Raw genomic sequence first — 12917 nt, forward strand, 5'->3', positions numbered from 1 at the left:
AAATCTGCCAGCAGTGAACAGGTGGGGGGGGGAGGGGTGGGGATTATATGTGTACAGCAAAAGATGTTGATTCTGTTGTAGCAAAGTTTAGTGAGAAAAAAACTTTTAAAAAGAGCCACAAAGGATTGAAGCAAAAGACCCTTCTCCAAAATGGCGGCAACAGATTAATTGAATGAGTTAAAATTGAACTGAATGAAAAATTGATACCAGAAAAGACTAAAGAGCACCTTTACTTTATAATAACCTTGCAAAGTTTCAGCATATTTAACAATTATTCCACGAGCGCGCGTTGGATATGAGATGATAGATAGCCAACGAGGCGCGTAGCGCCGAGTTGGCTATAATCATCTCATATCCAACAAGCGTAAGTGGAATAATTGTTTTATTAAAAACAACCGAGAAATATTGCTAGATCTTACTGATTTCGCTCTGCAAGAACGACCAGAAGGCAATGTAATGGTCGCCATTTCTCGGCCATGGTATAATTGCTCATATACCATGGCCGCTAAGCCAATCAAATCCCTCGAATTGCATTATACAATGATGCAGTTTTTAATAATAGGTGTTATATCAGCTGAGAAAATGTAAGTTGAAAAATGAAAAATTTACAGACGTTTGTATGACTGGGGGTATGACGTATACCCCCAGCCCTACAAACGTCTATAAATGGAAAGAGCACCTTTACTTTAGTAACCTTGCAAAATTTCAGCATATTAGGTGTTATATCAGCTTAGGAAATGACTTGTGACTTCCTTGTACGTGCTTTCCCACGCTTGGTGACTACCTCCTCTTGATCTGGCTGGCTCACTGCGCTATTTGCAGCTATCACAGTCAACTCTCGCCTTGCGGACACCTCGCTGTAACGGACGCCCCCGATAATACGGACAGCAGCTAAATCCCCGGCAAAAATAAATTAAGGGCGTTTGACTAAAATAAACTCCCGCTTAACGGTCTCTCACTATTAAGGACACTAACTTGCAGGTCCCGAGGGTGTCCGCAGTAAAGGGAGTTGACTGTATTGTGTTCGATCACTGTACCAGTAAAAATCCTCCTAGTAATGAAAACACTAAACTTGTTGTGAACACAAGTTAAATTTGTTTGTTCCTAATATGGAAACAATGTAGAATTACATTGACTGGACGTATTCGGCTACAGCTTTTCTCGCGCAAATCTAACGCAGAAAAAGCTTCAAATTGTTCAAAACATTATTATCAACTTCACAAACTATTCGTATGTTCCTTTGCACAACTTTCAAAAAAAACTACCAAAAACTACGTAAAGAAATGATAGATTAAGCTATAGGTTCATGGGACAAACATCCTGGATATGGCTAGAATTTGAATGTCAATGTGTGGCACATGCGCAATGAAGAGCATGGAGTGCCTGTGTCTCTCACTGGTCATGAGGAATACATTATTCTCAGTATAAAAGCATTTCGACAAGCATAAGAGTTTAAGAGAAGTCTTTGTTTTCACACAAAAAAGTATCTTTGGCTAAAGAGAATCTTGAAGGTACTTCCACTGAGTGCCCAGGAAGAATCTGTAGCAGGCTGAGGCTCACGCCGAGGCGATACTGTCCAATCTCCTTCGTAGAGACCACCAGTTTAATGATACTTATGCTACATGTACGACTTCTTAATTTGGTAGTGCTGAACGAAAGCAACGCAGACACAAGAACGAGATGGGTCCCAGTCCTTTCTCTCCACCTCGGAATTCATCATGGTCATCGATGCAGTCAGCGTTTCTCTTAAGCATCTGTAAAACCTGTAAGGTTATTGAAAATGATGACAACGAGTTCTCATTTACAATATAAAGCGTTAAATAATTATATGATTTTAGTATGCATTTCGTGTTACTGAATCAGTACATATATGTATTTTCCCCATAATAATTCTCCTTCTTCTGACAAGAGGATGGGTGGGCTGAGATTTGAACCCCAGGAAAAACAAACTTTTACTTGAAACTAGATTATTGAAGAATGAAATTCTAGAGTTTTGATTGGCTCAGAGGCTACGGGAGATCAGCCATATATGCCATGCCTGCGAAATAGCAGTCATCAAGTCGTCTTTTGGTCGTTCTAGCATGATATAGTAGTATTTCATGATTGGTTTAAATAAAACAATTATTTCACTTGCGCTTGTTGGATATGGTATGATTATAGCCACCGAGGCGCGTAGCTGCGAGTTGTCTATCTGTCATCCTATATCCAACGTGCCCTCGCTGAATAATTATATAAACGCACTGAGCGAACATTCTTATGGCTTAATTTTACCTAAAAACTTTATGACCTTGAAATTAAATTTGTGCTATTCAGTATAAGAATCCATTCCTCTCTGCACAACGTTGTGCGTTGTCGAAGCTCCTTGATACTTAGAAGTTAGAGCATTCTAAAAGAACTAAGCTACAAGGAGCTTCCACTACGCACAACGTAAGTCTACTTACAGTGAAGGACATCTAGTCGCTCCCATGGCCAGCAAATTCTAGTGTGACGTCATCTCCAATGAGTACAAACGGCGCCCAGTATTTCACTTCATTGAACTCGTCTGATTCTCTCATGGATTTCATGGCTCGGTTTAGGGCTTCACTGGCCCTTCTTCCACTCACCAAATGTTGGTAGAAACGTCTCATAAACTCCATAGTGGCCTCATCATCAATCGCCCAAAGTGACACCAGAACAGAACGAGCACCGGCGCCCAAGAAAGCCCGCGCAATACCAACCACACCCTCAGCTTTGATCTCCCCACGACCACTGTGACAGCAACTGAGAACAACCAGTCTTGCTCGAAGCCTCTTTTTCAAGACATCGGCCATTTTCAACAGGAAATCTTCATCCTTAGGTTGACGAGATGCTCGTGAAGGATTTGGACATAAGTGAATTTCCCCTGTTTCCATTCGACCATGAGCTGCAATGTGTACTAAAGCAACCGAGGGGAGTTGTTTTAACACTTCTTCCTTAGTCGCCTTTGTCCCAGTGAGGGTTGCAGTATTTAGAATTTTGCCAATCATTGCTACTTCCTCTCTGGCGTATGGTAGCTGTTCCAGACCACAATTGGGAATTTCTTGCAAGCACGGATCTCCAACAAGCAGTGCCCCAGTTTTATTGTGGTAATCTGCTGGACAATCCATGATCAATTTCAAACTTGTTAGCGACGGAATCACTCGTATTCGGAATGATTCACTGAGGTACTTTGAATTTGAATCCATCAAGGCAGCAAAAGGAATCAACCACAGCGGACCTTCGGGGACAATGATAAGTTCATCACCATGAATCAAGTCTGCAACTGGGTCAATGATGACATCATATAATCTTCTCAATTTCTGATTATGAGTTTGTAGTGAGCGAGATCGTGCTTGATCAGACTTTTCTTTGGGCGAAGAGGGCTTTCTAAGGTTATCCAATGAACGATCTTCACAGTTTACAGGACCTCTTACTCCAATGTCCGCGAAAGTGCTCTGAATCAAGTTCTGTATGGAGTTGTTTACATCATCAGGTATCCCGACTCCTTTTGACCTTGTGCAAACGTCTTTGTTGTTCTGAATAACCCAGAAGTTTATCACGCCTCGAGTTTCGTTAACGGCAGGAAAAATTGTGCTGCATTGAACAAAACCAGCAATGTCATGCATAGCTTCTCCTTCGTCTTCACCTGACCTGATGTCAGGTGTTTGAATTCCATACTGTGATTCCATTAGATCTCTTAGAGCTTGCGCCCTCCCTTTCTCAGCAGCTGCGAGGGCATCAACAGATCGGTCCAGTTTCAACAAAATTCTCCACAGAGCAGTGTAGCTATCCTGATTTACGTGGCGTAAGTTAATTTTCCAGTCATCTTCAGACTGAAGGCGAGCCCTGACATCATTTAACGTTCTCACACTGGACTGATAGCATTCAAGAGCCTTCTGCAAAGAACCAAGAGATTCATAGCTGATGCCAAGGTTTGAATGCGCAATTCCTTCTGCAGCCAAATCCCCCACTTCTGTGGCAATTTTCAGAGAGAGTGTGTGATACTCTATACTTTTTTTGTAATCCCCAAGTTCATGATAAGCATTGCCAAGATTACCACATGCACGTCCTTCTTCGGCTCTGCGTCCAGCTTCCTTGGTTATCTTGAGACACTGTTCATAGTAGTCTTTGGCTTTTTCGAAATCCTTTAAACTGTAATAAGTGTTACCCAGATTTCCAACGGCGCGTCCTTCTTCAGACCTGTCTTCAACTTCTTTGGCAATTTTGAGACAGCATTCATAGCATTCTATGGCTTCTCTGAGATTTCCATCAGCGTTGTAATCACTGCCAAGACTACCATATGCGCGCCCTTCTTCAGCTCTGTCACCGATTTTTTTGGCAATTTGAACACAGAACTTGTGGTAGCGTATTGCCCTTGTTAAATTTCCTATATTCTTATGAGCCCTGCCAAGAATGCCATAAGCGCGGCCTTCTTCCGCCCTGTTTCCAATTTCTTTGGCAATCTTTACACCTCGCTCAAGGTGTTCGATAGCCTTTTTGAAATCTCCCAGACTGTGAAAAGTGTCCCCAAGATTAATGTACGCTCGTCCCTCTTCGGACCTTGATTTAACTTCTTTGGCAATATTTAGACAGTGTGTATTGTAGTCAATCGCTCTTTTGAAATCTCCAAGATTGTGATAATCACTGCCAACATTACCAGAAGCGTATGCTTCTGCATACCTGTCTCCAACTTCCTTGGCAATCTCCAGGTAGCGTTCATGGTATTCTAGCGCTTTTTTGTAATCTCCAAGCGCGTTATGAGCGGTTCCAAGGTTACAATACTCTGTTGCTTTTTGAGCTTTGTTTTTTATCTCTTTAGCGATCTTTAAACTTCGCTGGTGATAGTCTACAGCTCTTTTAAAATCTCCGAGACTGTAATAAGTGCTGGCAAGACAACCACATGCTCGTGTTTCTTCGGCCTTGTCCTCAACTTCCTTTGCAATACTTAAACAGCGTTCATGGCATTCAATGGCTTTTTTGAATTCTCTGACACTGCAATAAGCAATTCCAAGATTGGAGCACACCATTGCTTCTTTGTATCTGTCTACACCCTGTTTGACAAATGTTAGGCAGCGTTCATGGTACTCAATCGCTTTCTTAAGATCTCCGAGGCTAGAATAGGCCTTGGCCAGATTTCCATACGCATATTCTTCTCCAATCCTGTCTCCTGTTTCTTTAGCAATTTCTAGGCAATGTTTATGGGATTCTACGGCTTTTTCAAAATCGCCAGTCCCGCAATAAGCGCTCCCAAGATTTCCGTACGCACGCGCTTCTCCAATCCTGTTTCCTACCTCGTGAGCAATTTTTACACAACGTTCTTGGTAATCTATGGATCTTGCAAAGTCGCCAATGCTATAAAAAGCACTTCCAAGATTACCATACGCGTTTCCTTCTATGGCCCTATCTCCTACTTCTTTGGCAATTTTTAAACAGCGATCATGACATTCTAGAGCTTTTTCTACGTTTCCAATACTCTGGTAAGCGTTGCCCAGATTATTATGCACGTGTAACTCTGCAGACTTGTTTCTCGCTTCTTTGTTATTTTTCAGATATTTTTCATAGTAGTGAATGGCTTTTTTGAAATCTCCATTTTTATAGCAGTCGTTGCCAATGTTGAGGTTTGAATGGCCTTCCGAATACCGATCGTCAACATTTTTGGAACGTTGAAGGTTGCCACTTATCTGTAAAGATAAAATGTTTTGTTTTGTCTTTTTTTTTTTTCTTTGGTTTGTTTATTTGATTGATTTCTTACAATGTGCTTTTGTCTTTTCGTCCTTGTTTCCAGACGAAATACGAGAGAAAATGATAACAACAATTCAAATCTCATTAGAAGAGTAAATTATCCACGGGATATTTATTTGTGTAGTCTAACATTTCCTTTTGATTCGCTCTGATAAAGGGCTTACAAACAAATCGCAACGTACGTTTGCTCTCAACTGATATTCATTTTCACTCTTCCACCAACGCTGCATCACAGTTTCTTCGGAAACTACCTCATCCCCCCTCCCACCCCTCCCCCCAACACTGTTTGATCTGTTCGATTTCCTTACTTGGCTGAATTAATAGGAAGCTTAAGCAACGACAACGGCAACGAAAACGCCGCCTGAAAATATATCTTTATTTCATTTGTGCTACTTAGCGATTATTTCAACTCGCTCAACTTTTACAAAAATGGGGAACTATCCAGGAACCAAATTGGTAGGAGTGGTGTACAAGTTAAGAAAGAAAATTAAAAATTCCCCGTCGCCCGTTGACGTTCTCCACAAAACCTTAAATGTGGTCATTTCACTTTGTTGTTTTGAAGAGGACGGCAAAGAAACGTACCAAAATGTAAAACGCACGCGCAGAGCGATTGTTTTTTCTCATTAAACCTATTGTTTTGCGGCGTTGTCGTTGCCGTTGCCGTCGTCGTTGCTTAAGCACCCTAATAAAATTTACGGAAGAGAAATTAAAGGGGCAGTGTCACCTATTTTTAGTGTCACTTTGAATAGCCAAAAATGGAACATGTTGTATCTATGGAAACAGTAAAATTACTGTCCAGTTTTCTCAACCATAATTCTGCTAGTGCAATGAAACTAGGATGGAAATGGACTGTAACTTGAAAAAATTGGCCAAATTTTTCAAGTTCTTCCTTTGTATTTTGGATTAATCACAAAAAATCTGATTACAGTTAATTCTTCCTTAGAGAACTCATTTAATATTTTTCTCCATGGGTCTAAGGGCAGTTTGATGTAAGAGACTGAAGAGGTTCTTTGTCAACTGTGTGAGCTGTTTTGACCACCATGCAGCACAATCTTCGCGACAGTGTCCCTTTTAGAGAGCTGCTGTTATATTTTTTCGAAACTCCTAGCTTAGTGTCCAAATTTCACTCTTTTAACGACATTTTTCGTCCCTTTCGAAAACCAAAGGAATTAATCCCCCACGTTACGAAAGTTTTAAGTGACAAAACAGCAAAGAAAATGCTAGTTTTTCTTTGTTGTTCAAATATCTTAGGCGATTTAGGCCTTCCAAGGAGATCTTCACCGAAATGAACCGTCGAGTATCTTTATATCTGAAGCAGCAGGAGCAAGCTTTTCTGTGTTAGGAGACTTACCAGTCCTGACCCTATCTGATTCCCAGGCTTGCGTTCCACCTTCCCTTGACTTGTTTGCTGTGTTTTATTTTGTTCGCCAAGAGACATGCTTCTTAAATCCATCAGTGCTTTGTTGTTCTTGTCAATCTTTTTTTACGGTCAAGTTACAAAACAAGTCATTTGAAAGACAAAGAGAAGCATCGTTCATCATAACCCATGAGATTAATCAACAAAGATCTTCAATCAATGTCAGTCAGAAAAAAAAAAAAGAAACAATTTTAAAAACTGGCAAGGCAGCCGTGGAAACTTTGTACTGTCTTTAACCGATTCGTTATGCTTTGAAAACTTTTATTTACAATTTTCTACTCTACTCGAAAGTTTATAAGGTTCAGGTGGTACTCGGAAGTTCGTTAACAAGTAATGAAAATTCAGAGGATTGGCTCGAATTGTTCTGTCATATTTTGCTGCCGACCATAGAGCAAAAAGCAAACCTTTAGACCGTTTTTTAGTTATAAACGGGGTTTAAATAGTGGCGTAGTCTTAAGAATGTGACGCTGCACACGGTAAAGCTTGTTTTCACGCCACATATAAACTACATTTCACATTGATTAACTTTGTAATTTATTTGGAAGTAATTAAAATTGACCTGCATGAAAGACGTCACTTGTTTTTAAGGATACTGCTAATCCTTTGTCACACCAGGTAATGGCTTCTTCATACAGACCAAGCTTTACACAGGCACTCGCTCCTATCGGAAAACAAAAACTCTCAGAAGCCATTCTGTTCCCTTAAAAATTGGTAGGGTAAACATTGGTTGTTTACAATTGAACAAGAAAATCCGCAAATTTTGATTGGGATTAATTGCTATCCGACAGTAGAACGTGTTTCGTTTACCCCAAGCCAAACGTAATCATCTGCAAAACTGTGAAAGCCAAGGGCCTGGAAGTGTTGCGAAACTGAGATGCGAAACGTCTAAATGGAACACGAATTTCCATTCAGGCCTCGGTTGTTCAAAGAGCGGATAACTTTATCCAGCGGATAAAAATGTACTCAAACCAATACATTTTATCCGCTGGATGAAGTTATCCGCTCTTTGAACAACTGGGGCCAGAACGTCCCAACCGGAAAAACATGACTACGTTTTCAGAATTTCAATTTCTCCCGAAAATTTTCCACTCAGGCACAGCCCAAAAACTTGTCTTCCATCTACATCCTAACCGGAATTTTCTGAATTTTTTGTTTTTACAAATTGTAAAGACCATTGTTGCCTTGTTGTAAATAACAACAAAAACGAGAGAAATATGTTACTGCAAATGTAGTTTGCTGAATAAGTACCTTCATGTACGTATGTAAGTGCCTCTATACGTGCTAGATATTATAAGCGCTAAAGTGAAGTTGACAGAATAACAATCCTTACCTCTTCCAATGGCTTTGATGTAGGTTGGTTGCAACTTCACTGCATCTTCTGCATCACTTAGGGATTCTTGATAGTTACCTGATTAAAAGCGTGACAGAATAATAAAACAGACAAAGTGCATTTTGTGAAGCAGAAAGAAAAGAAAAGAAAAGAGAACTTAAAAGAACAAGAAAAACAGAAGCAATTTCCCTCGTTTTCTGTATCCCTCCACCGCCAAAATAGGCTGCGCTCAAAAAACAAAGGATATGCCAAAACAGTTAAATGTTCAGTTTATCTTACCTTCGGAGATCCACAACCCCCCACCCCCCACCCCCAAACTCCTTAGGATGTTACAAATTAAATCTATTGGCAGGATCCCTGTGACATCTTTAAGTACTACATGCAACGTCTCCATAATTACTGTGTTTGGTTGTAGATTTTCTCTTGGAAAAAAAACCCCTTAAAATTTAAGACGTTTTATCACATGGTGTCAGCCACTGATCCGTAACATGTAGGCCGCGTGCCTTCATCCCAGAAAGTGGCTCAATGAAGTTCCTTGGGAGGAGAGCGGGGTTAATCTTTCATTCGGACGGTGGTGAGGGTGGACGTTTCTGTGTTTGTCTTGGAGTATTAAAAAGACTAGTTGTCAAAAAAAATCTCACCCAAGTAGAAAAAAGCTGTTGCCCTGTTGTTGTACAGTTTGGCATTCAGTTCCTCATCCTTGCAGTTCACTTTAATTCCTTCTGTGTAAAAGTGTATTGCGTTGCTATAGTCTTTCTTCTGGTATGCGTCATTGCCTTCATTCTTGTACACTTCTGCTATGGCTTAAACAAAATGTAAGGAAACAGCTGAGTATCGATAAGACGTAACAGTTAAAGGGATATAAAATGACCGTGTTCAATTAATCTGCTAAATTCTAGTAACGCTCGCGTGCGTTAAAAAAGATCATGAAAAGATCTATAGAAAGAAATCGATGGCAGCGGAAAAAAAGTAATGACTACAATTAATAATTGTATAACGGAATTGTGAAGTGACCGTTAGCCAATCGAATCACTAAGTCAGCCTCACACCCCAAGCCTTAAAAACATACGCCGCTACCCCTCCCCCCCCCCCCCCCACAAATAAAAATTAAATTACTAACTATATAAATAAAAGAAAGTGGTTATCTGTACGGAAAGCTTCCAAATCGCAGCTCCGATTTCCCATATCAAAACTTGTCATGCGATTTATTTTTCACGGACGACGAGTGAAATGAAAACGACCTTTCAATTTTTCTTGTAGAACTTATCTTTCAACCCCGTTTGAAACTCCACTCTTTTCGTACTTTGTGAAAGACAATTGAAATGAAACAAGCCATTATAATTAATAATTTTTTTGTGATATTGATGTGACTCCCTATTTGAAACTACAACCTTTTCATTTCTTCAATCTTGGACAGAATAACAAAAGAAATTATCCCCCCCCCTCCACCCCCTATCTCGCTCCCTCCAAAATCAATGATGAATCACGCGCAAAGGAAAACGCGCCATTTTTCCATCATTGAAAGGAGGATAGGGGTGGTCTTAATTTTTCATTTGAATTGGCCAAGATTCAATCTTGGATAGATTCGGAAAAGACATCAGCCCTCCTCCTCCCCCCAAAATCAATGATGAATTCGCGCGCAAAGCAAAACACGCCGAGGTGCTGTTAGTTTTTTACTTGAATTGTGTAGGATTGTAGCTACCAGAGTGAGACTAATAGCAAGGTTACATAGAAAACATCCCATGATTGGTAAGTATACCTGTCAGTTGATCTCCTTTTAATTCTCGGATAAATTTATCAACGCTGGAAGATTGGAAATTTAAGAAGCTGTTTTTCTAACCTCTTAAGTTGTCCTCATCAAAATCAAGTTTTTCCCTCGAAGAAAGTGTGACCTCGCTTTCTTTTGAAGATCTGCCTTGTCTTCCTTCCATGTCTGGCGTGCAAAAGAATCCAAATATCCACGAATCAATAACATATTTCTCAATGTAAATTCTATATTTCTTTTTTTTTTAGTAAGGTAAATAAATTATGATAATGATATATAAAAGTCACGTGCAATAAATTTTAGAATTAAAGTAAGCAAGGCCAATACTGCGGAGAAAACTTTACACGATATGACAGAGCCCAAACCGAAAGTCAAAAATGCAACCGAGGACAGCTGTTTTGAGCTAGTTGGCTCTCGTTAGCGCGGTGTCACAGCAAGAAGTAGAATGCTCAACCAACGTGAATTCGGTTGTCTACTAAATGCACTTTATAATGACCTCGCATGGGCCCAAACGTTTGAACAATGAACAAAAAATTTGAAATATATTTCGCTTAATGTTCTCAGAAGTATTTCGTAAACGAAAAGGTGCTTAGTTTCACTTTCGGCATGGTTTTTACTAAAAACTTAAAGTCCCCATGACATAATAGCCACTTTGGACTGTGCAAACAGAACACTTAAGTAGCGTGACATACACTATATATGTAAATGAGTAGCTTGTCAGTGGAGGCGTCCCCAATTGATTAGGCAACATATTGGTGCCATTTTTCACTGCATGAATGTAGACAAAATATAGCTTCGTGATCGTAGCTTTGTGAAAACGAAACTTTCTTTATTGCAAAGTTTCCTTCGACACAAAAAAGCTGTTAACTCGCTGATTTCAAAGACGTCTAACAAACAGACAGTTGAACGGAAATTAATCTATTTCGCATGAAGGCGCTTTAAAATAACAGAACAGAACCTGAATATACTCGTCCACCTTTGCAAACCTTCACTCCTGAATCAGGACAAATACAATCATCGTAGCATGATAAGCATCTTTAGGCTTAATTATCGCTCACACTTCGGTCAGGCCGATTGACTACATTTCCAGAAGCAGGACGAATCGAATCTGCATCCTGTTTTAACGTAGGCTACTCACTTGAGAAAGAAGAAGCGAATCACTAACCTTGTCCCCGAGATGTTCAAAACCGTCGCACGGCAGCGAAGACCTACCCAACTACATGTACCACTGAGCAACAGGAGACTGGTTGAAGCTAGAGCACGAAACACACTCTCTCCTCCTCAGCTAAGAGGCCTCTTCCGCTTTCGAGTGGAGACAAATAAGGGACTAGAGACAGTAAGATAATAAGGAGCGCGGGGGTCGAGCGGAGACAAATAAGGGACTGGGGAGAGTGAAATAATAAGGAGCGCGGAGAATGATGGGAAGCAATCACGACCTCCCCATCGTCCCCCGCGCTCCCTTTTAGTACACATTTTCTTCTCATTTCTTTTTCCCTCCTCTTTTTTATGTAGGTGCCTCTGCGGAGGAGAGAGCGACACACATACACGTTACGAATATGAGGTATTTTGTCACGTTTATACACACACAGTCAAATATGGTTACTGGATGGATACCATAATTTACTTGGGCCGGCAAAAAAAAAGTGTAACGAAGACGGAACAGAAACGTGTGTAACCGATACTATGTTAATGACAAGGTTGGAAAACTTAAGGTCGAATTTGAATGTAATTTGGCCCGTTTTCAGGAGAGCACGTCAAAAACCTTGCTTAAATTTGCTTGAAACTTAATGTAAGCACACGCTTATCTGCCTCGCCATATGCCAAGAAGGATGATGTGTGGTCTTTCCTGGGAAACTCACTCTCGGAGAAGTTCATTTATCGAGTCACAGGCCTTCGTTGAAAACAAAGTTAAATTCAAATATAATTATATTAATCGGGCGCCATTTTTGCCGCAGACCTAGCCGTGTTGCTGGAACTGGAATGTCACGACAAACTCACGGTCAAACCTAGGTACGTGCTCTAAAATGAGGCACATAGGGTAGCCTTCCACGCAGTCGTTTTTAGGGGATTCCAGAAGCCCATTACCTGGGGATTCGCAATAAGAGTGCGTGGGAGGCTACAGGCAGGGGGAATCCACGTGAAACCGTTGGCTCGCAACAAACTATACACACTCCCTCCCGGGTGTGAGCCAGCGTACGTGGTAGATTTTGACTATTACCTGCCATTTATAGGTCACGTGACTAGTATGACAGTAATAATAACAGATTTCTACGGAATAATAGGATTTTATTACCAAGAAAAATTATCGAAACAACGTGACTCGTCTGATCAGTTTGCCTTTCTTCTGGTGTTTTACCCTTGTACTGTAGTGCTTAATAAAGTTTTCTGCCTGCTATGCTTCAGTTCCTTTGCTTTTGCCTAAATAATAAGACCAACTAAGGTTAGACAAAATCAACAGCAGAAGCATGTTCCTTTCCTTACACACCTAAACTCGTTTTACTGAGAATCGTAGTTGTGATTTTCATAAGGCCTTGAGGTTACACAAAATCAGCAGCACAGGTGCGGACCTTAAATCAATCAGGTTGGCCGTTACAGTTTTGCTTTCAAGGCCGCATAATAGGCGAGGGGACATTTAAACAGACTCCTTCTCTCGACTACCACGCTAG

The 12917-nt window shown here is 40.6% G+C and overlaps 1 protein-coding gene across 2 annotated transcripts in view; it reads right to left on the bottom strand.

Annotated features, from left to right (window-relative positions):
* Window positions 1–989: 989 nt before the first annotated feature.
* The window catches only part of LOC146475212 (uncharacterized), a 48140-nt gene continuing 36212 nt past the window's right edge, over window positions 990–12917 (bottom strand). Inside the window, exons 1-8 of one of the 2 annotated variants that reach the window (XM_085116111.1) lie at window positions 11417–11599; window positions 10327–10419; window positions 9128–9289; window positions 8487–8564; window positions 7750–7817; window positions 7091–7216; window positions 2442–5678; window positions 990–1763 (exon numbers count right to left, since the gene is read on the bottom strand). In XM_085116111.1, the coding sequence (XP_084972237.1) occupies window positions 2454–5678; window positions 7091–7216; window positions 7750–7817; window positions 8487–8564; window positions 9128–9289; window positions 10327–10417 (3750 nt within the window). In that variant the 5' untranslated portion in view covers window positions 10418–10419; window positions 11417–11599 and the 3' untranslated portion in view covers window positions 990–1763; window positions 2442–2453. Of the gene's footprint in view, window positions 1764–2441; window positions 5679–7090; window positions 7217–7749; window positions 7818–8486; window positions 8565–9127; window positions 9290–10326; window positions 10420–11416; window positions 11600–12917 lie in introns of those variants that run through there. The other variant, XM_085116112.1, reaches the window with a different exon arrangement.

The sequence above is a fragment of the Pavona decussata genome, unplaced genomic scaffold, assembly GCF_977016875.1.
Source record: "Pavona decussata unplaced genomic scaffold, jaPavDecu1.1 SCAFFOLD_85, whole genome shotgun sequence".
Taxonomy (NCBI): domain Eukaryota; kingdom Metazoa; phylum Cnidaria; class Anthozoa; order Scleractinia; family Agariciidae; genus Pavona; species Pavona decussata.